Raw genomic sequence first — 23,157 nt, 5'->3', positions numbered from 1 at the left:
ATTTTAAGTCCTTCTAGGTTTTTTAAAATCAGTTTTTGACTAAAAGAAGTAAAATGACACAAAAATTAACCACATTGTCAATATAGCAGATGGGAAAGTATTTCTTCTCATTTTAACTTAATAAAAGGGAAATTTAAATAGAAAAACTGTATCTTACATCTGTTATTTTAGATATTTTTCTCTTTTTAAGGATTATGTTTTAAATACTAGAATCACTAAAAAAAATCTGAGGAATATACTCTAAATACTCTATTATACACTGAAACCAAAGAAAACACAGGCGCTAGCATTTGATTTAAAAATAAAAGTACTGAACGTTTTAATACTTATTTTTTACAAATAACTATTGTATCGGCTAATAATTAGCGCAAAGACTGTTTAGCCAAACAGAATGCAGAACACAATGCATGATGCAAATACATAAAGTAGCGAAACCGTGAAAAGTGAACTGCCTAAAAAGTTACCGAATTAGATAATTTCAAAATATCACCCTGCTCTTGTTGATTGGAAAAAAGCTAACATAATTCTATCAAGTCTTAGCGTACGGTAATCAGAGTGAACATCACGAGTTATTTACAGTTTGTAAATGATGTTTCTGATTCTTTAGTTTATCATCATTCTTACTCAGGGGCAAATGATTTGACTCCCAGAAAAGTAATATAACATATTTTTTCACATGAATAATGCTATGTGCTTGTTAGTTTAGAACACTATATTACACATCTGAGATCATCATGTTAGATTAAGTCTCTCAGATTTTAGATAGAAGACTTGAGCTGACCCGATAGGTTGCTGTGACCCTGCTTGGTGTATTCCCATATGAAAGCACACTTGCTCACATTATCCAGTTTGAACCAGTTAAGAACGTTACGTCTTACATAGGCACATTGAAAAGGCCGACCCCCCGCATGGGGACTGGCTAAGAGGGTATAAGACTAAACACTATCGTAAAAAAATACAGACTTCTTCTGCGTCATGCTGAAAAAGGCTCCACAGCTGTGTTTTCAATCTTTCTGGCAACCAGTAAATAGTTAAATGAGAACATGCAGTCTCCTGGCTTTTATTTCTGATAAAAGCGAGCATTTAAGATTAAAGAGCTGGGCTGAGGTTTAGGCAAAACTTTCAATCAGGGCTCTCCATTAGGCATGTGGTGTCAAAGAAAATCAAGTGAGCGAACAATATGGTTGTTTTTGTATTCTCACCGTTGTCAGCGGCCATGAAAGTGATGTTGTACATGTTGTTTTTGACGTACGGAGATTCGCGGTCTAGGATGGCGATGGTGGAGATGCGCCCGTTGACCGGGTCGATCTGCAGCCAGTTGGCTGGGTCGAACATCTTGGAATACCTGGTGCAGTTGTGCAGGAAGTCAGCATTTATTCAACAAAGTAACTTAAAAAATATTGTGAGTAGAAGAAAATACAGTCAGTACATATGACTTCACCTTTGAGGAAAGGCCATTAAAAATGAGCAAGTAAGCATTTCAATTACAGGAGCGAGGCAAGATCTTTAGGTTTTACATATTTTTGAAGGCTATTCCCAGAAAGTGGAGCAAAGTATAAAAAAAGCCTTTTGTTCAAGTTCAGTCTTGCAACTCACAGAAGAATAAATTTATAAAAGGTATTTGAAGAAAGCGAGAGCAGATGCAAGCTGGGAGCATAACTACAGTTGCCCACTATGGCAAGGTACATTTATCCATTTGTACACTTGACTTGGCAAACCAATATGTAGCGCTTTGGCTAAATATCAAATTATTATTCTTAAAAACAGAGGTCCCTATTTCAAGTATGGCTACAATGAAGAATCATTGATGTCGACATAAATCAAGAACAGAAATATATGACAATGAATTCCATTGTCGACACATTTTTCCCAAAGAGTGAAGCATCTTTACACAATATATAATCTCTCCTGAGAGTCGCTCATGTGCAACTGCGTCTCTATCTCGAGCGGTAACAAAAACATACAGAAATGGCTGTGTCAACATCAAGTAAGCGTACCAGAACCTCTAAAGTTTTGGAGCATTTTAGCCTGGTTATGGCAGATAAAAAGACTACTCACAAGGTTTGCAAAGAAGACCTTGTATATCATGGCAGTAATTCAGTGATGCACGAACATTTAAAGAGCAGATCGGACATTTGGACGAAATAGAGTCTGACTCGCTTCGGTAAGATTCAAGTAACGTTTAAGGTTTTGATGACATGCATGGTACACTTCATAAGCATATATTTGTCTAAAAAAGAGAACATGAGCATTATGCCCACTTTGGTTTACTTGAATTTAATCAATTATTTACTTGACTGTCCATAAAAATGGATTGTAGTTTATTTATGGATTTGTGTCTCTACTGACTGAGCACTGTGCCTAATTGTTATTTATTTATTTTATTTTTGTACGAATCCGCAGTATGCTCAGAAAAAGATGGGTTATTCATTGTAACAATTTTTATTGTTCGTTATCATTACCCACACGAATATATCAACTATAGATTTAAGAAAAAAAATAGTGATTTTTTGATCAATGGACTACTCGTTTCAGTAGTCGGTGACTAGTTGACTATCTAAATAGTCATTGGTTGCAGCCCTAATTTCAAGCAGTTCATTCATACTCCAGTTTGAACTTGCTCAGAAAAAAAACCTACGAGAATGTGATTGTGCAAAAACTAATGCTAATTGTGGGTGGGTGGATCCAATAACCACTAGAGTCGTAGGGATACCATTTCCTGTGGGGTGTCTTGGGCAAGTGCAGCCTGGTGGCGCCCATCACTCTCTGTTTAATGTGAACGGAATATGTGGTCTGTATAGGCTGCACAGGAAACTTGGTCTGGGATCAGTTTTAAGGACAAGTTTTTCTTCTTCTTCACAGATCCTGTTTGCTTAAAAAAAGTTAAGAGGTTCTTATCTTTGCTGCAAGGCAAAAGTTTAAAGCGTTGTGAGACTGTGAAAGCTCCTCGACGGACAGCTTTATTCACGCAGCTTTGATGTTACAGAAAGAAGAAAACGCACTCTAGAACCATAACTTCGATGTGCTGCAACTCATCTGGAGGCAGCTCGAAAAGATGATTGTAAAACTTCAAAACCTGATTACTAAAAGCCAGTTGCAACCAAACAGCAAAACTGGCTATCTTTCTGCAAAATAGAAGTGCAACAACCAATCTATTAATGGATGGTTGATTATCAACTTAATCAGTCACTATATTATTAGTATATCATGGATTAGTAATGATTAAAATCATTAGATTTTCTTTGTGTTGAATGGACATAAAACATTCAGCTAAGGTCGAAGGCTCACATCATCAAATTGTCTTCAGAAATCCTTTATAATGGTGAATAAGTATTTTTTTACTCCTTTTTGGGTAGCTAATGGTTTTTTTGTCTCCATTCATCCATACATTATCCACAACGCTTATCCTCAGTAAGGTCGCAGGGGGTGCTGGAGCCCATCTGAGCTATCTTCGGGCAGTGGGCCCCCTGAACTAGTCCCCAGCCAGGCGCAGGGCACTCAGAGACAGACAACTCACCCGCCTTTTCACACCCAGGGATATTTTAAACGGACCAATTAACCTGACAGGTATACGTTTGGAACCGGAGTGCCTGGAGGAAACCCACACAAGCACGGGAGAACATGCAAACTCCACACAGGAAGGCTTGTACCTGGATTTGATACCTTGACTTTAGAACGTGCCGCGAGACATGCTGACAACTCACCCACCTTGCGGCCGTTGTGGGTGTCTCATTAAAAATAATTATTTTAGTGATTGATGGTTTCGGTCTCACACATGCAATTTGCTTTGTTTTTGTTGGCACCAGGCCGCACAGAAAGAAAACCTATTGCCTTATTTTTTGCTTATACCTTATATAACGCACTTTTACCGACATAAGAACTCAAAGTTTGGCTGAAATTTAAGCAAAGATTGATCAGTCGAAAAATATCATTGGATTATTAGATTGCACAATATTGAAATTGTACCTTGATTGCATGGGTGAAAACACTAAATTCCAACCACGAGACCACAAGGGATTTGGCCGTGGTACAGTCAGAAAAGGTTAGGGACAACTGATGAAAAAAACTGTGTGTAAAATAGCCGTATTCTTCCAAGATGGTCTCACCGGACTGACTGCCTCATGTAGCGGTCGGGGTCCTGCGCCGTAAAGGTGGTGAGCGGCGAGCCGGCAGCTAGGCCCTCGTCCAGCTTGATGGGTTTGGGGTTAGGACTGAATTCTGGACTCTCGTTAAGGTCCAGGACACGGATTGAGACGGTGGCGGTAGACTGTCGCGGCGGGTGGATGCCCCGGGCCAGCGGGGCTTCGTTCAGTGCCTCCACATTCAGGACGTACGAGCGAGTTACCTCAAAGTCAATGGGCTGATCAGGGTAAGGAGGCACACAGCACATTAGTACAAAAAAGTCGGTTTGAGGGGTTATGGGGCTCGCACCTTGACCACTGTCAGAAGCCCCTCGTTGGTAGCCGGGTCGGTTGGGATGGAGAAGTGTCCGGCGGAATCCCCACTGATGATGCGATAAACAGCATTCCAGGCAGAAGAGTGTGGCTGGTCCTTGTCCGTTACTGTCAGGTTGGTCACTATCACGTTGACCCGGTTCTCATGGACTTCCCCGAAGAACTGCAGTCGGCAGACCACAGGATTAGCGCAAGACTCCTGTTTTGGTCGCAAAGAGGGGACGAGGCCTACCGTGTCAGTTGTAAACTCCGGCGGGTTGTCGTTGACGTCTGAGATCCTGATTATGGTGGTGGCGGTGTTGGAAAGGCCGTAGGTGGGGTTGCCCTCCATGTCGGTAGCCTGGATTATCAGTGTGTATTGGTAAACTTTCTGGAAAAACAAAAAACAGCGAGAAAAAGCATTAGGGATAAGTTCCTATTCATGACGTATGGTACAAATCATAAAAATAAATCAAATAAGCTATGGTTTAATAAAATAGCATCCAACACGAAAAGATTGGGTGCAATTTCTACACAATACAGATGTATGGTTATTATATACTTACCCCCATTTTGCAATTGTGTTATAATATTAAAATATTGTGTTATAATATTACTATACAAATTAAGTTCACCACAATGAGAGTAAATAGCCTACAATCACCATATATGACACTCCACACAATTTGGGCTGCAGTAAACAGATTTTAACATTCGATTCATTCAAAATAAGGGAAATATCTTAGTTTAGGAATCAAGCACGCCTTTAGTACTAGTTTGGCCAATAATGTAAAAAAAGAAAGAAAAAAAAAACTTGATTTTGCAATTTAATTAAAGTGTGACAGATAAAGTGTTATTCTAATGTCATGAATATGTTAAACATAATTTTTTGTCGTGGAGGAGAATACAAATGTACAATTTACAGTCATCCCTTAAAACAACAAGTTTTACATTTCATTGTCTCATTGCTTATTGACATTTTTGTTCTGTTTCTAATATTGGACACCTGCAAAGGATATTGCATTGGATGCCCTTTCGTTATTTTGACGATTATTCCTATTGATTGTTTCGACTATTACGCACCATTTACATCATTGTAACTATCGGTCAATAATATGGCTGCTCTATTATACCCACATGCCTTGGGGCCAATCTGCTTTTTGTAAACGAAAAATAAAGGATCAGGGGAGAGCTCTTAGCACAAATTTGGCATTGAGTGGCTTTGTTTTACAGTTCTTTCCTGTTCACTTTGCAAGTTCAAAATTCATTAATATATTCTCTACTTATTTTGAGTGTCTAATAAACATTTCACTTAACAATTGTGGGTTGTGCTCTGCAATCTGAATGGCTAACCGGTCTCCAAGAGAATAGTTCTTAGGTTAAAAAACAACAACCTTGTAGATATATTATACAGAAATGTATTTTTTAAAACAATATTGTGTTGTAAAAATGTTTTGTTGGTTGGTTATTTTTTTCAATGTATATAAATTGTAAAAATAACAAAAAGCTGATTTCACAACATGGGTTATAAGTGGAAATAAAACCTAGGAAAAACAAGGCATTATTGTTCTGAATAAACACAATTATTTAATTAAGAACATTTGAGCAGTATTTTAACCATTTCATTGATTATAAAATAGTAGGGAACAGATTAATTGTTGATTACCTTATTTTGCAGTCTTTTTGTAACTAGGTTTTCAAAATCAAACGTTGTCCTTTTAAAGTCCCAGGGTTGATTTTCTTACGGACAGGTTACAGGATTTTGCGATTAGTTGAGGTTTAATCGATTAGTTGTTGCACTGCTGGACAAGATATGGTTCATTTCACTTACCATGGCATTAGAGTTAATGTGATCCAGTTAAATTGCAGTGCACAATTTTTACAGGTCAATTACAAAATATAATTTCGTCAATCATGACACGATGCAATTATCATTCCATGTGACATGATCATCCAGAAGAAGATTGCAAAAAAAACCCCAAAAAATCAATTACCGTGTGCAAAGACATGACTGACTTTAAATACTACGTGACAAGATTCAGTTCACTCCAATTACCATGGCATAAGCTACAATTAACACCAATTACCATTTTAGAAGATATGGTTCACTCCAATTACCAGGTGACAAGATATGATTGACCTTCATTTGCATGTGGCAAGCCATGCTTCACTCCAATTACATCGCAACGCCGTTCACCACCTGATTCCGAACATTTTTCCTCAGGAACAATCTTGAAGCTGCCACAAATTGAGTCAGCTCTCTTCATGTTTTGGAGCAGTCGTGAGAAACCTTTTCTGTACCAGAGACCAGTTCATTGTCTGACAATATCGTCGGCCCAAAGGCGTGATTAAACATGTACTTTTTCAAACATAATAATAACAATAATAATAACAATATTTATAATAATGAAAATAATATAATAATATAGCCATGTGAAACATTTAGATGACCTTGTAACTTCACACCAAAATCACATTCAATTATTTTCCCAATGTCGGAAGAAACCAGACTGCCGAGGGCAGAGCATGCAAAACCCACGCAAGGAGGTCGGTAACTGGAATTGAACCCGGGACTTCTGAACTGTGAGGCGGACGTGCATATTGCAACACACTCTGGTCCTTATCGTAACATTTAACACGAAATGTCATGCCGTGGGTCAAGTAGTTTAAAATACAAACTTACCAAATGAACCAACAACGCTAAAAGCTTGTTGGTGAAATGTGGTCTCTGCGTGTTTTTTTGACTAAGGGATCCATGCATCCTCAAACTCCAATGCCAAGGGTTTTTCCATAGAAGCTCGTTTATCATAATGTAGTGGACCATTCTTCACGCTGATTGGCTATAAGCACAATTGTTTGGTTTTATTCAACCTTCACTGTGTCTTGCCGGAATCCTTATTCCCAAAGTGATAGTTGCCTGACAGGCAAGTTCGTTCGCCCGTGTGAACCACACTAGTCTCAAATCAAACGTACCAACCCAAAGGGCCAGTTCAAGTTCATTCTGAAACGTATACGTAAAACAACAATGAGTAAAAAATAATGGATCTTATTTGTCTTTCTGTGGGGCCTGGTACCAAACCACCCTAAGCCCGGCACCGGTCCGCGGCCCGGTGGTTATCGACCACTGTTTTTGACGACTTTGTGCCGGCGTGGGAAAGACAAACGACAATGTGGTAGCGATGGTGAGAATATTTTCCCGGCTCTACTAGTGTTGGATTAGGACTAAAAAAAGACACAATCTGTCTTGGCACTGCGGGAGGCGCCGACGGCCAGACAGACGCTGACAGGCGGAGACTCCATATGGTCAATGCGCTCACATACACAAGCACGAAAATCTAACAGTCTTCCTATCACATACACACCTCGCGGTCCAGGCCTGCTGCCACGGTAATGATGTCACCAGTCTTGTTGTTAATGGTGAACATGTTGGCGGACGGACTTTGGGGAGTTTGAGTCAGGATCTTGTATCGTAGCATCCCGTTAGCCGTCTTGGGGTCGTCCTTGTCCACCGCTGTCACGGTCATCACAAAAGTACCTAAAAGGAAGACAAAAGCATGTGAAAAAAAGAGAAAATAGCTCAACCCTAAAATTACTGTATTTATTCAAGTATAACGCACAGGTTTTTTTTTACCCAAAAAAAGAACTCAAAGTTTAGGTGCACATTATACACAAGGTTGTACAGTAGTATATTAATGTATGAATGCCAAATCCTCAAAATCAGACGACCAGTGATACACATGGCTTCCAAAAAGGAATTCGGTTTATCTCATTATCACATTATTTTTATTCACGGTACGAGGGATGAATGTTGGAGAAATATAAAGTCATCTTGAAATATATAAATAAAGACAAAAAAGCTTGGCAAGGGCAACAACAACTTGGTGTATCTGATAATGAAACAGACTTTGAGGGACATGAGGGACGAGAAGAGATCTGCAGGTTCGAGAGCGTTCTCCATTTGCGCCCCAATGCTGTGGAATGCTCTTCCTCCTGGGATTCGATCTGCAACCTCAGTGTAACTGTTTAAATCTAGGCTTAAAATACACTTTTATTCCATAGCTTATGGATGACCTATATTTCATGTTGACACTATCTGTATATTATTTATTATTGCAACATCCTCTGCAGCCTGATCATCTTGGAAGGGGGATTACCTCATGTGCGATCCCTTCTCAAGGTTTCTTCATTTTCCTCATGTTGAGGTATTTGAGGTTTTCCTTACCCTCTTGTAGGTTTTAGATCAGGGGATGGTGTAATAATAGTCTGTGGTTTTGAAATAATCTTTGGTCTGTTCAGCCCTTTGAGACTCTTTGTGATTCAGGGCTATACAAATAAACATGACTTGACTTGACTTAATCATTGTCGCAGGAATTCAAAAACATTTGTCCCCTCAGTGCTTAGTTTGAGCTGAGAAAAAGTAAAAAAAAATTTTACACCAATTTTTAATCCAATATTAGGAGGGCAAGTTTTACCCAAGTTTTTGTATATACAAATCAATTCGGTAAATAGCCCAGCCAAAAAATCTCAAACACTGCGTTAAAGAACACCTGAATCCCATTTCTACATTTGGGTCTGAACCAAGAGCAATCTTAAAGAAAATCACAATTTTTAAAAACGTTTTTTGAAGTTAAACAAAAGCTATACGATAACTCTAAAATATATGTCAAGATTGTTACTAATAAAACCAATTATTTCTTCTCATGATTTTAACTACACAAAATATTTTGTTTTATGTGAAATGTTACTTTTTTATTAAGCTTTCTAATGAGTAATAGTCTGTGTGTCGTATTGAGTGACTGCATCAGAAGATAAGTAACAAGTATTGTGGGTTCAGAATGTATTTCAACCCTAGAGAATTTTCATTAGTTGTCATTTGCCGGATCAAAAAAGTTCGTTATATTTCTCATTAATGCACACTCAGCACACCATCTTGACAAAAAAATAAAATGAAAATTAAGAAACTGTATCTGTTCCATCAATGCTTACCCGGTTTGGAGCCCTCTGGAACGGTGCCGTTGAAGATGGTGTGGGTGAACTCTGGCCGGTTGTCGTTTTGATCGATGACGTTGATGTGGATCTCCACCGGGGTCTCCACCTGGTTTCCGTTCAGGTCTACGGCGTGGGCACGCAGCTGTGTGAAGTAAATACACAATCGCACATATTCAGTAGGAAAGATCCTACTGGGCCCATTCAGTAGATGTGGCCAGGTACACGATGCAATAGCCCAGCTGGATGGTTATAGTCATCATTTTTTTAATGTATTTATTTATTTGAAAATATAGCCTTCAAAATTAAAAATCTGGTATCTTTCATGAGTCGTTCCACCAGTAAGAGTCCATCTGGATAGTACATGTTTATGAAAAGAAACATACAAAAGTATAGGTTTTAATACCTTGATTCAAGTCAAGACAAGTCAAGTCATGTTTATTTGTATGGCTCTTAATCACAAAGAGTCTCATAGGACTGCACAGACCATGAGGTAGTTAGCAATTAGCACATATCATAATGTTATCCAATTGGCAAGTTGATATCACAAGACAAACAGAGCACATTCAATGTAGTCGTATAATAATTAGCCCTTATTGACATTCTTTGTGAAAATAATCAATTATCAATTTCACTGTTAAGTCTATTGGAAAAGTCAAGAATACCAAACTGGTATTGTGGTCAAGTTAATGCTGACCTTTACATGCAAACAACAGCAACATGATGAGGAAGGTGCTGTATCTGAGGCTAGCTCAGAATGTTTACCAGTAGAGTCATCACTCTATATACGAGCACTTTAAAAAACTTTAAAAAGAATTTCGCTATACGAGATTTATTTGGAACAAAAATCTTGCTCGAAAAACGATGGGAAAACCAAGTTACGAGCATTCTTATGGTTGCCACTAGAAACTGCAAAATCCTGGAACGAATTAAGCTCTGATGTGGTGGTATCACTGTACTTTCTGTTTCATGTAGGGTGAAAACCCAGAAAAACAGCAAGGCAAAGAATGGGCGCCGCCAGGCTGTACTTGCCCAACCACATGGAGTGGTTCGTCGACAACCTCGGGGGTCAAGGCATCCGTCAGCCGCCAGCTGAAAATTTGGAGAGGAGCTGAGACTCTAGCTCTGTAGATCCAAATGACTCCAAATTTACTGTCCCAATGAGTTAAGGCTTGAAACACCAAGACAAGCTACTCAATATGTGTTTGAAATGCAATACAATTGGTTGAATTACTTTTAATTATATTTGATTACAGAAATACTAGGCATGCACTGAATTTCTGATAAGCTGGCTTTCTCCCGGTAACAACCGTGCAGGAGGCGTCTGCTTTTTTTTTTCATTTTTCACATGAGAATGAAAAAGAAAGTTCCGCCAAAACAGGAGTTCTGCGATGCTTTTACCGAGAAGATATTTTCTCAAAGGTCCCCTTGCGTCCCTTTACTCCAATGTTTTCGGTAGCCGTTAGCCGGACTTTGGCTAATGTTGACATGCTAACATTACACAATAAACATGCTAAGGGTAAGCCATTTTAATTTGTAAACACGTACTTTGTGTGACAAAAGTTGCAATATAAATGGACAGTATATTCGAAACATTAAAATGGTTAGAAATAGTGCTTTTTCTTTCCTCCAAGCTTTGCTTTCGTCAAAAGATGGACATTTTTAAGCAGGCTTAATCTTTTGAACAATAGCTTATGTGCGGCAAGAGTAATTTAACAGTATCATCATTATCATCTTTACCTTGGCATTTATGTAAATGTGGTTAATTTGTCAAATTATCATCAGCCAAACAAGCTGAAACTTCCTGAAATATATACAGTACCTAAAAAGGAGTGAGGGAGGAGCAGATAACATTGTCATCATGGCAATAACAAGATTATTAGTCTTATCATAACCAGACATTTTATGTAAAGTAGAATGAACTTGTTTGTGTTCTTTGCATTTTAGATCCCTCAGCATTTTTATTCCTTCTGTATCACTTTGTTGTCTACCTGCATTTTAAAGCTATTACATATTTTTTAATGATAATCTGACAAAGGAAGAACTACTTGAACATATAGAAATGTACCAGTTCATTTATCATTTTATATTGTATTTTTTTAGCATGTCAGTGAAAATGAAAGAGTATTTTTTGTGTTTTCTATTTATGTGTTTAAATTTTGATATTTCAGCCAAACATTTTACATCTATGGTTTTTTGTTTTGACTCAAAATTTTCTTTTTTGTGCGTGACATAATTTTGTAGAGTAGTAGACATTCACGATAGTGAGCGAAGACATTGATAAATTTTGAACTTCAAAGAACAGGAAAGAACAGTACAAAGAAACCCTTTCAAAATCTGTTATAACGGTCCTCCCTGATCTTTTTTTTAATTAAATCTCCTAGGTTATAAAAAGCAGATTGGCCTGAGAGGGTTTGGGTATCAAAGAGGAGCAATATTATTGACTGATAGTGACAATGATGTAAATGGTGCGTAGTGGTCACAAAAAGTAACAATAATGAGGAATAATAGTCAAAATAACAAACTGACATCCTATGAAATCTCCATCGCAGGTGTCCAATATTTAAAAAAAAGATGAATAAACGAATCACTTAGTAGACTCGTATGTTATATATCACAATGTTATTTTACCCATTTGAAAGAACAAACTCTTTTACCTTCTTGATAGTAAGATAAATGGAATGAACTGTCACGGTTGCCTTGGCGCCCAATTGGCGCTGCCCGTATGGCGCCAGCTGCGGCTCCTTAGCAGATTGGCTTTCCGTCTATTTTAAGCTCAGTGCTGTCACGCTTACAATGTCAGCCCGTCAATGAACTTCTTCCCCGCAAGACGTGGGTTTCGACACGGTCTTGTTCCTGTTGGTATTTCCTGTCCAGTATTGTTCCTGTTTATTTTGTCCTTTTTAATTTTGGTTTCCAGTTTTGTTTCCGTCTATCTTTGTCCTATTCATTATTTTCTCCAGTTTTCGTTCCCATCTAGTTTCTCCTGTTTATTTTCGATATCCTGATTCGTTATCCATCCTGTCTGTCCTGTCCTGTCCGGTATCGACCCCATCTGTCTGATATCAACTCGGGCAATTGGAATCTATCTCGTCGGTCTCTGGCTTCCAGTCTTTCCACGCCAGACCGGCTGCCTAATGTGCCTGACTCCCCATTTCCCGTAAAATAAAAGGCTTGTGTGAGAACGTCACGCGATTGGATCCTGATTCTGTTCTGGTTCTCGACATGAACAGGTTTTTTTTTTAATTAGCATTCCCACATACACTTGTTTCTTGCATCATAGAGATACAACACACAAGCGCAAATACTTGATTCAAAGCATTGGGCTAGTTAGCCGCCTAGCTGATCAGCTTTCGCCTGTCTTGTTCAATGCGATGAAGACGAATACATTTAGCGTGAAAAAAAGGCAAAACGCTCTAAAAGAAACAACGGGCTGGCCGGCGACCGCTCGGCCAGTGATTCGTCTAGGTCGTCCGCTCACTCATGAATAAACATGGTGGCCAATCTCGGCTCACACTTCTGACAAGTACATCCAGCTCCATGAATATTCATAAGGCGGCTTAAATGCAAATGGGCCTGCTGCGACTCCAGATTTGTACTCCGCCGCACTGCTTCCGATCAAAAGGTTACGCTCGTCTTTAGGAGAGGCGGTGACTTCGCTCCACGTCGTCAGGCTTGATATGAAGGAGAACTCCTTCTTCATCTTTTTCATCTACGAGCTTAAGAGAGAATTTTTCCGGCCGAGCTCGGGAGCCACATAGGAAATAAAAGAAGATCACTGATCCTGAGTTGGGCTCAGTCGGCTGAATTTTCCTGTAGTGCAATAAATCCTGCTCCGTCGCAGCTTCTGGGTTTTGCTATTTTAGTACACTTTGGGACTGTTTTGTTTAGCCTCCTTTTTAGTTAGATTTATCTCCACTATAAAAAAATGGTACTCAATTTGTAGTAATTCAAAAGGAAAGATGCCACTCTGTGCCAAAGATGTGTTTTTACGTAATTTAATTTTTCTTATTTATTCTTTCACTTACAGGGTGGGTCTGCCTTCCAAGAATTACAACAGATTCGGTTGTTGTACAACTGGTGTTCGGTAGAGTTTTTCCACTTAATTCACGTCATAGCCCGTCCTTTCGGTATATACGGTAATGTCAGCCATTTTGACTGCTTATTTTTTAAACCATACAGCCTTGTTCTGTACTCACAATATAATATGTTTATTGTTCGAAAAACTTCAACGGAAGTGCTTCTTCCAGATTGTTCTACCCATGTTGTCTCATGACCCGGATGTTGATTTAAACATGCGGCTGTAGAAAAAGCGTGTCCTCCTTCACATACCAGGCCGATAAAAATACATAAAGCTCAGCATTTTGTACAACTCACATGAAAATTAGGAATGTGCTCCCGATCAAGAGGCTTGGTGACGGACAGCTGACCCGAGATGGGATTGATGATGAAAATGCCCGTCGGTGGCTGGTCGGCACCAGGACCCGTCACGCTGTAACGCAGCAGCCAACTTTTGTCCCTGTCCGATCGAATCTGCAACAGATACAGATAAAGTGTAGAAAAGCAAAAACTAAAAGGAGTGTATGGTAAAGGGCGTGTTAGTCGTGGCACATATTGGTGAGCTCTGAGCAAAGATCCGTTCGTAGCTTTTAAATCCACATTCAAGGAACACAAGTAGTTGAAGAGAAACCCTGCTTTAAAAGATCTCGTCCAAGCTTTAACATCCTCTGGGGAGTCGTGTGGGTTACCACGGCAACAACGGTTCGGCTTGTCAAGAGTTCTTGTTGCGGTGGGTTTTCCGGACAGGACGGAGACGTTTTTTCTTACGGGCTCGCCATCACTTTGGGATGAATAATGAAAATGTACATCTGGCCAAATGGGCCCGGCGGTGTCGGCTCACAGGGAAACTGAACTGCCACGCCTTGGGGCGTACGTTCACTTTTGGATCACTGCAACTGTCAGACCGCATTAAATTTATAATATCCCAAAAAGAAAAAGGTTTCCCGATGCTTACAAGTCTATTTTTTTAGTATCTGTTCAAGAATGAATTGGACACACTAAAAACAATGGCCCTTTTTTTTTTCCACTGCTATTTACAGGAACCTGGAGTATTTGACACCCCCCAGCATTTTGCCTTCTGGGACGTAGTTAGAAATTGTTAAGTGGGACGGGCAGAATGACAAAACATCTCAGTGGCCGGAGCTGTTGAGGTTCATGGCTCTCACACTAAATAAAATAAAATATGAAAACTAATATTAACAGACAAATACAAATCAGAGATACAGTATTCACATGCTTGTTCAACATATTCATAGTTCAGTAGCTAAAGAGCCACATTTTGTTACACTTTGATAATAAACTCCAAGTGCCCAATTGTCACCAAATGACCAATGTCATTTTGCACAAATCCGATATACTGTAAAGTAAGTCAAATTAATAGTAATGAATAGCTTTTCAAGGTTGTCTTTAAAATATGTATCCTAAAGCAGATCATTTGCTCAAGTTAACATTGAACTTAAATAGGTATTAGTTTGGCCCATAGTACGTCAGAAAACCAACCTCCAAAACGGTCACCTGTAACGAGATGAGGTATTTTCACCCTTCAGACTCGTCAATATTTTGTAAAACCTAAAAAAGTAACACCCACGTGAGTGTAATTGTTAAATATTACGTTTCTAGATCTTTCATTTTTTTGTTCCTATTCCGGCAAAACATATGACATCTGTTATCAGTATGTACCTGTATTTACTCTTCTATCTTCATTCATGCAATGTTTGCTTTGCGTCGTCTGCCACAAGCCACGTGAACTCTTCTTTCCACGATGCTTTCAAGGTACTTTTACGTTTTGTAGCGTCATAAATTTTGTTAGCTTATTTTGAACCTTTCTTCTGGGGCTGAGGTTTTGGCTTGATTCCCAACCACTTATCTATTTTTCTTGTGTTTGCCGTGCGTGTACTTTGGAAAACGATATGCAAATGCGCGACCTTATAACGCACAGGAAAGTCCGGAAGCACGAAGTTATTTGATGCAGGCTTCCGATTGGCTGCCGAGTATGCAAATTGCCAAACGAACCATAATTTCCATACCGAACGAAGATTTCGAAATCGGAATAAAGCAAACGTTTGATTTGAAAACAAATCTTTTTGTTTTTTTTCTTGAAAAAGTTGTCAGCCATCCGGGTGGAGACGTTTTGTAAGTTGTACGACCGACGTAAAAGATGCACACCCCGGTCGTCCAGGCAGACGTTATTTCAGACACTGGTATAGGGCACACCTAAAAACCCCAAATTGGCCAGAAATTGTCAAGTGCGCCTCATATACCGCAGTCTACGGTGGATAAAATTGCAAATGCATAGTGTGCTTGTAGGTGTGCATCACTACACGAGTTTTCCATATATAAGCAATATTTGATCAATCGATGATCATCAATGACCCAAATTGCTAATATTTATTGCAATGAACGGAATGCGAACCCGGGTTGTAACAGGGAGGGTGTTGACACTATTACCACTAATATTAAGCAAGATTTTGGTATTTTTGTGGTGTCAATCATGTGGCGAAAGACAGAAACAGAAAAGAAAGTCTTTCAACAAAATATTATGCCAGGGCTTATACGTATGTTTCCATATTAAACACATTGTGCAAATCAGTGTTTCTGGCACCGTGTGTTAATGGGATACGCTGTCATTTCTTATTTCATCTGTGGTCTACTGGTGAGGTGTCGGCTCCCTTTCTGCAGAGACCTGGGTTCAATTAACGTTGCAAACAAACTTTGCTAATTTTATTTAACCAGTGACACTTATCGACTGATCCTCAATTTCATGTGCCTTATAGTCCAGCGTGCCTTATGTTTGGTGGTGCGCCTTATAGTGCAGAAAATATGGTATATAAAAATATTTAATCATTGTTGATCTCTATTATGCCATCATAGGACTGCAACCGCCTGCAATCTCCAAAGTGTTTCAATGCATGTAGGAGAGGCGTATTGTGCGAGTGGCGCTCGTGTCTTACTCTGACAAGGTCCTCAGGGAACTGTCCTCGCGAGTTCTCGGGCACGTTGATGGGCGGAATGACCCAGTCCCTCTTGACTCGCCGCAGAGCACCGTCGCCCCTGACGACCGCTCGGCTGCCTCCTCCTCGCCACGGAAACAGCATCCTCATCTGCGTCCTGATCTCGGGTACCGGCTGAGTCAGCGATGCGTCACCGGGCTTCACCTGTGAGACGACGTAAACAAAACGGGAGTCATGTGCTGCCTGTGGACATATGCTGCAGTGTCATTTGTCGACCCGAGCTAACGCAGACTGGGGTGGACACGTCCTGTCCTTCGCTGGCACACACGTTGTCACTTTAACACACAAGAGAACATGTGCTGATCTCGTTCTTTTTCAGGGGGGCTCGGTGACTGCATGTACAGTAAAAAAATTCTGCTCTCATTGCACTGGCTTGGATTAATGCCCCCATTACTGTCCTTGTGATAAATGGTCACCACCTGTCACGGTTTTCGTGTGTACGTGTGTGGGTGCTTGTGTGCAGGTTTTTCATGGTGCCGGGTCATCACCAAGATGCAACGCCGGAACCTGGTTCTTCTTAAAAAAGATTTTTTTAAAAGAAGCGTGTCAAAAAAAACCCTGACCTTAGACATTTTCAGGCGCCATTGGCTGTCTTAAATGTTGTCCAGGGAATAAAGCGTCATAAAAGCCTCATAAAAAGACCATTAAATGAAAAATCGTTTGTTGAATAGCATGAAGAATGCGTTCTGGGAAAAAAAAAGGGTCAACGTTAAGGTTAGATAATTGCAACTAAGAATAAAAATATACAAAATATATCAGCGTGAAAATACATGTGATCTACTTTGATCAAATTTTAACTCCATTTTGTCTCGGTTTTGCAAACAAGATAAAAATGATCTTGATGAAAGTTTCATTGTTGTTCTTGGTGTTTCCTTTTTTATATAAAAAAACATTTTGAAAATATGAGCAAAATTGCCTGCTATCAATACCAGATGTTTTGCAAATTTATACATACATTTTTTTAACTATGTATTAAAATATGGTTCTGAAAAGGAGCAAAAATAACTGGCCTCTTTATAATATGAAAATGATTTTAAGTATTACAGTACAGTATATGGCGTCATGGCGTAGTGTGTTGGAAGCACGGCAGCAGTCAGAGAAAAACATACAGTCAACATATCTGTCACGGTTGCCATGGCACCCAATTGGCCCCGGCCCATGTGGCGCCAGCTGCTCGTTGATGTATTGGCCTCCCTTCTATTTAAGCTCAGTGCTCTCACTCACCCTTTGTCAGTCCATCAGCGAAGGTCTGCCCCGCAAGACATGGGTTTTGACTCTGTCTGGTTCCCTGCCTGTGTTTCCTGTCCGTTATTCCCGTTTATTTTGTCCTGTTTGATATCAATCTCCAGTTTCGTTCCCGTCTAGTTTGTCCTGATTAATTTCGATATCCAGTTTTGATATCAATCCTATCTGTACCGTCCTGTCCAGTATAGCTCCATCTGTCCGATATCTGCTTGAGCAATTGGTATTGATCTCTTAGGTCTCCTGCTTTCTGTTGTTCCACGGCAGACCTCTGACTTTCTTCTTTCACCCAGCGATCGCCGAATCTCTGGAGTTTTGCGTTAACGTGCATGACCGCCCCATTTCCCGTAAAATAAAAGCTTGTGTGAGAAACATCAAGCATTTGGGTTCTCCTCCTGTTCCGGTTCCTGATGGTATCCCAGAAAATCATTGGCTCAGTCTAGAGGACATTTCCGGCTTGCGAGTCAACAACATTAAAAAGGACTACTCTCACCACAGCCACAACCAATTTGACCTGCTCGCCTCTGGTAGGCACTACAGGTCCCTTAAAACAAGGAATCACACCCTTCGAGACTGTTTTTACCCTCGCCATCACCACCCTGAACAAATGTAAATGGTCTGCATTTATATAGTGCTTTTGAAGTGAATGAAGACCTCCCAAAGCACTTTACCATGCGCTTCACACTTACCCATTCACACACACACTCACATACTGATAGCGTCAGCCATGCAAGGCAACTACTGTACCTGCTTATTGGGGGCATTAAGGGTTTAGTGTCTTGCCAGACTACACTTAGACATATAACACTATGAACTTGTATCTCAAGGGAAATACTAACAATAACTCAAATGAGACAAATAATCTGCTAGTGGAACAGATTTCTTTAATTATTTGTTTACAGCTCAGGGAAATATAGCCTGTATTGTTCCCAATCTGATTTTTGGCCAGTTTGATAGCAAACAGGCGCCTTCGGTAAAAGGTCTGGCAATGCCGCGTTTGGGAACGCTGCATCGTAAAATTCCACTCCAGCAGACGTGAGGTTGTGAACTTGTGTTGGTATTCTGCTGTCCTTTTTGTTCTGCTGCTGATTACAAAGAAGGCAAAGAAAGTGAAATCTTTGTTTTTCTTTTTGAAGGCAAAGTCTGTATCTTTTTTTTGCGGTAGGTTGGTTTTGTATAATGTGGTCCCTCCATATACGAGCACTTCTAAACATAAGAATTTCGATGCAAAAACAATACCGGACAGGAAATACCAACAGGAAACAGGACAGAGTCAAAACTCCCGTCTTGCGGGGCAGGTTCGTTGACGGACTGACAAAGAAAGAGTGAGAGCACTGAGCTTAAATAGACGGAAAGCCAATCTGTCAACGAGCCAAAGGTGGCGCCACATGGGCGGGGCCAATTAGGTGCCATGGCAACCGTGACAGTACCACTGTATTGATACGTTTATTTATAGCTTAGTAGACATTCAAAATAAGGAGGGAAGACATTAAAGGATTTTGAATTTGCAGGGAGAACAGGAGAGAACCAAACCCTTAGATAAGAAATTCCAACTTTTCCTAAAAACCCTCCCCAGAGCCCTTTTAAAAAAAATCTTACAAAAAGCAGATCCCCCTAGAGGCTGTTGAAATCAAAGAACAGCAACCAGATTGGCCGATAGTAACACTGATGTAAACGGTGCATGGTAGTCAAAACACTGGACAACAGTGAGGTACAATAGTCAACACAACACACTGACATCCTATGCAATCTTCTTTGCAGGTGACCAGAATTAAAACAGGATAAATGTATTATATATACAGTAATATAACTACATTGTCAGGATAATCCAGAAAGCGTTCCGCACAGCTAAAAACAAAGCATCAGTAGCTAACAGCTAACTTGTCAATGTGCACTACATTAGGCAATTTTATGTATCACTGAGTCGAAATTAAATGGCTAATTGGAAAGGTTTAGAGATCAATTATGTATACAGGTACAGCATTTTAAAAAGGTTGTCGCCTCTTTGTTATTCATGACTGGTCGCGGTCTCTAACCCTCACTGAGAGCGAGGTTTTTCTTTCCTGCCTAAAGGAAGCGGCAAGTGTTGACACTGCTCGTATGCCTGGATGGCTTCCAAGGCGCGTTCAGACGATAGCACACAATCAAAGGCGGGCTAAATGCGCGATTATTAACACAATTGCACGCAAACCAAACCAACAGATGGCTCTTTGACTTGCATTGTGTTTGCAGCAATCGACAATCTGCCAAACTGTTGCTGGCCAGCTGCGATTTTTTTATAGTGTGCCATACATAGTTACACTGTGTGCGGCGTTCATGTTAAATGATTGAGGTCACCCTGGGGGTGCATCAACACCCCCTATACAAGCATTCCGTTTTTCTCACTTAGACATTTGATTTCATAACGTAAGATGACATGTAGTTTTTGGGTGTTGTATTTGAGCAAATTTTCCCCAAAATGCGGCTTATACTCCAGGTTTGACATATATGTTTTTCCTTCTTAATTATGCATTATATGGCTGTCGCAATTTATATTCTGTAGTGAATTATAGCCCAGAAATTATGGTATTATTAAAAATAAAACATAATAAAATTAGGAAGGTGACGACAATCATTTTGGCCAAGAACTCTGGCCAATCTTGGCTCATCTTCTAATGTTCAAGGATGTTCGAAATTGAAGATGTGACGGCTCAGCGCGTAAATCTTACCTTTTCACTCTGGACATGAAGGCAAACTCTGGTCTTCCACGTCTGTTGGGTTTGATGGTCTCGAGCCGAGATGACGGCCACCTTCTCCCCTTTTCCCACGTGGTTCAGTGCATAAAGCACACCATCCTGGCTCACACGGAAGTCAGCGTCGTCTGAGTTGAGCCGTGCCCTTCCTCCGCCGTTGTTGCAGTCCCAAAAGCTTACTGATGAAAAAAAAAAAGAAATGGATTTAAGTGGAAAAACGCTCAAAGTTGACACACACACAAATGTCATGCTTTACTGTATTTTCTTTACTAAACGGTGCAGCAGATTATGAAAAAACAGATAACTGTCATGAAAAATAAAAATTAAATGCAGAAAAAAAAAAACTACGAGGTGACCATTTCTTTGGTGTATGATGATGGAGCCAGCTGTGGCTCGTTGACAGATTGGCTTCCCTTGTTTTTAAGCTACGTGCTCTCACTTTCCCTTCGTCAACGAACTTCTGCCCCGCAAGACGTGGGTTTTGACTCTGTCTGGTTTCCTGCATGCATTCCCTGTCCAGTATCGTTCCCATCTATTTTTGTCCTGTTCATTATTCTCTCTAGTTTTCGTTCCCGTCTAGTTTGTGCTGTTTAATTTCAATATCCTGTTTTGATATTGATCCTGTCATTCCACGCCAGACTGCTGCCTAACGTGCATGACTCCCCATTTTCCGTAAAATAAAAGGCTTGTGTGAGAAACGTCACGCATTTGGGTTCTCGTACTGTTCCGGTTCCTGACAGTCTGATTGTTAAGGGGTGGCAAATAGCCAGCACCCAGGTTCAATTACCATGTTTGGTGATGTTGATCAACGATGTTTTTCGATAGATTAATAGTGCACAAATATAGTTGTATGCTGTAAAACCTCATCTAGTAACGCACACGTCTAAATACTGTATGCATTTCCAATCTTATTCACTACTATTTTGTATATAAGGCGCACCTAGTTAAAAGGCGCACTTTAAAATTTCTGGCCAATTTAGGATTTTTAAAAGCGCCTTAAAGTTCGAAAATATGGTTCGGTATTTCAGATGCTTCACAGCGCCACCTGGTAGTCATGTCTCTTTTATTTAATCCAATGGTTTTCAAAAAGTAGGGCGGACCTCCGCGGAGGGCGCATATATTTTCGTCAAGGGGGCGAGCGCAGGCACATTTGACTTCTCGGACCTTTTATTTTTTTTACTTTTCAAAGAATCAAGCGCAGTTGCACCTTCACCGCACTAAGGAGCAGTTTTTTTGTGTACATTTAACCTCCACGCCTTGCATATAGCACGGAGTAAAAGCATTGAGTATGAAGTGTAGATATGACATGGAGCAAACCCTCAAGGGACACCATGAGAAAATAATGATCCCAGAGGAGAAGACAGACTACTTGGGGGGCGCGAGAGGATTTCTTCTTCAGTGAGGAGCATGACAGAAAATAATTGCGAAGCTCTGCTTTAAACCAATGTTTCCCCGTTTGGCATCGGTTTGTCGGCGTAGCGTAAAGAAGTTGACTGGCTGTGCGATGTGCTAATTAAACAAGAGCTTGAAAGTGATGAAAGTGAATCCATTTAATCCTCCAATCAAAAACAAGACGTCAGCGCTGTCAGCTTTGTTCTGCCTGAGAGTGCCGCGACTGCTTGCATCACGCCGTACCTCGTTTATGCATAATTGCAGTCTCGGCTTGCGCTCTTGAAAGTATTTTTAAAACCGCTTCCTCCCCTTTATTTGTGAGTCGCAAGGAGAACTATTGGCTTTCAATTTTTTTTAAAGGATATCAAATCAAGAGGTGCTGCCATGATTTAGGGTGATAGAGAGACCATTTTGCACAATGGCAGTCCAGACGCTCCCCTACTTACGACCATTCGACTTACGAAAAACGGTAGATACGGAAATTTTTTTTTAGGATGTTCAAAAATATCCGGACATTGCTGTAAGTTGGATTTAGTATTGAGTACACCTTTTTCCGAGTACAGGACAGTACTGTAGTGCTTCTTTCCGCTGTGTGGCGCTGTGATAGGTCACTCAGCATCCAACCCGAAGAAGAAATCCATCATCTACTTCCCAGTTCGTGTGTCAACATTCTAAACTGTCTCAATCCATACTATCTCCAATGCGCTAAGGACATTTTTATTGTTTATTATCTCATGCATCCGTTCAATATAGTTGGTGTAAAGTGTAAAGAAGAGGCGAGCCATTTCATTTTAAACGAAAGTGGAATAAGAAAGCTTGATGGGGTTGAGAAAATGGTTGGAACGCTTTTTTTGGACCACTTTTTCGCACAGTGGAGGACCTCTTGAAACTCATCCTCCAAAAGTAAGTTACACTTAACTTTGTTTATCTTAATAGGGCATATTATTTCATGAAAGCACACAACAATACAGGTTACTCATACAAGCCTTAAAAGTACTTATATAAACCTTAAACATACCAAATATAGCCCTGAAGCATCTTAGGAACAAATTCTATTTATGAACAATCGTCTCGTTTGTAAGTTGAGTAGCGTCTGTAGTAAAGACTGTTTAAACATATTTAAAGGCAAACTTTGTAAAAAAAAATGAATCTGTACAATAGCACTTTTCTGAGAATGTTCTTGGAAGGGGAGGGCGGACTGATCCAAATATCAAATGTTATCGATACAAGCAAATACTTGGATCGGATCTTTACTCATCCAGCATTTTCCTCAAAGCGCCGTTTCTCTGGAATAGCCCTATC

General features: G+C 40.0%; 1 protein-coding gene across 2 annotated transcripts in view; it reads right to left on the bottom strand.

The window, feature by feature from the left end:
• LOC148354954 (cadherin-2-like) overlaps positions 1-23,157 on the bottom strand; it is an 87,858-nt gene that overhangs the window by 10,013 nt on the left and 54,688 nt on the right. The window contains exons 1-10 of one of the 2 annotated variants that reach the window (XM_088348937.1): positions 20,720-20,836; positions 20,440-20,642; positions 16,430-16,633; positions 13,797-13,952; positions 9,420-9,564; positions 7,796-7,968; positions 4,687-4,824; positions 4,432-4,617; positions 4,107-4,360; positions 1,203-1,345 (exon numbers count right to left, since the gene is read on the bottom strand). In XM_088348937.1, the coding sequence (XP_088205063.1) occupies positions 1,203-1,345; positions 4,107-4,360; positions 4,432-4,617; positions 4,687-4,824; positions 7,796-7,968; positions 9,420-9,564; positions 13,797-13,952; positions 16,430-16,579 (1,345 nt within the window). In that variant the 5' untranslated portion in view covers positions 16,580-16,633; positions 20,440-20,642; positions 20,720-20,836. Of the gene's footprint in view, positions 1-1,202; positions 1,346-4,106; positions 4,361-4,431; positions 4,618-4,686; positions 4,825-7,795; positions 7,969-9,419; positions 9,565-13,796; positions 13,953-16,429; positions 16,634-20,439; positions 20,643-20,719; positions 20,837-23,157 lie in introns of those variants that run through there. The other variant, XM_088348936.1, reaches the window with a different exon arrangement.

The sequence above is a fragment of the Urocampus carinirostris genome, chromosome 12, assembly GCF_059441175.1.
Source record: "Urocampus carinirostris isolate Australia breed hairy pipefish chromosome 12, RoL_Ucar_1.0, whole genome shotgun sequence".
NCBI lineage: Eukaryota > Metazoa > Chordata > Actinopteri > Syngnathiformes > Syngnathidae > Urocampus > Urocampus carinirostris.
The sequence above is the reverse complement of the archived record's forward strand: the minus strand, read 5'-3'. Positions and strand labels throughout refer to the sequence as shown.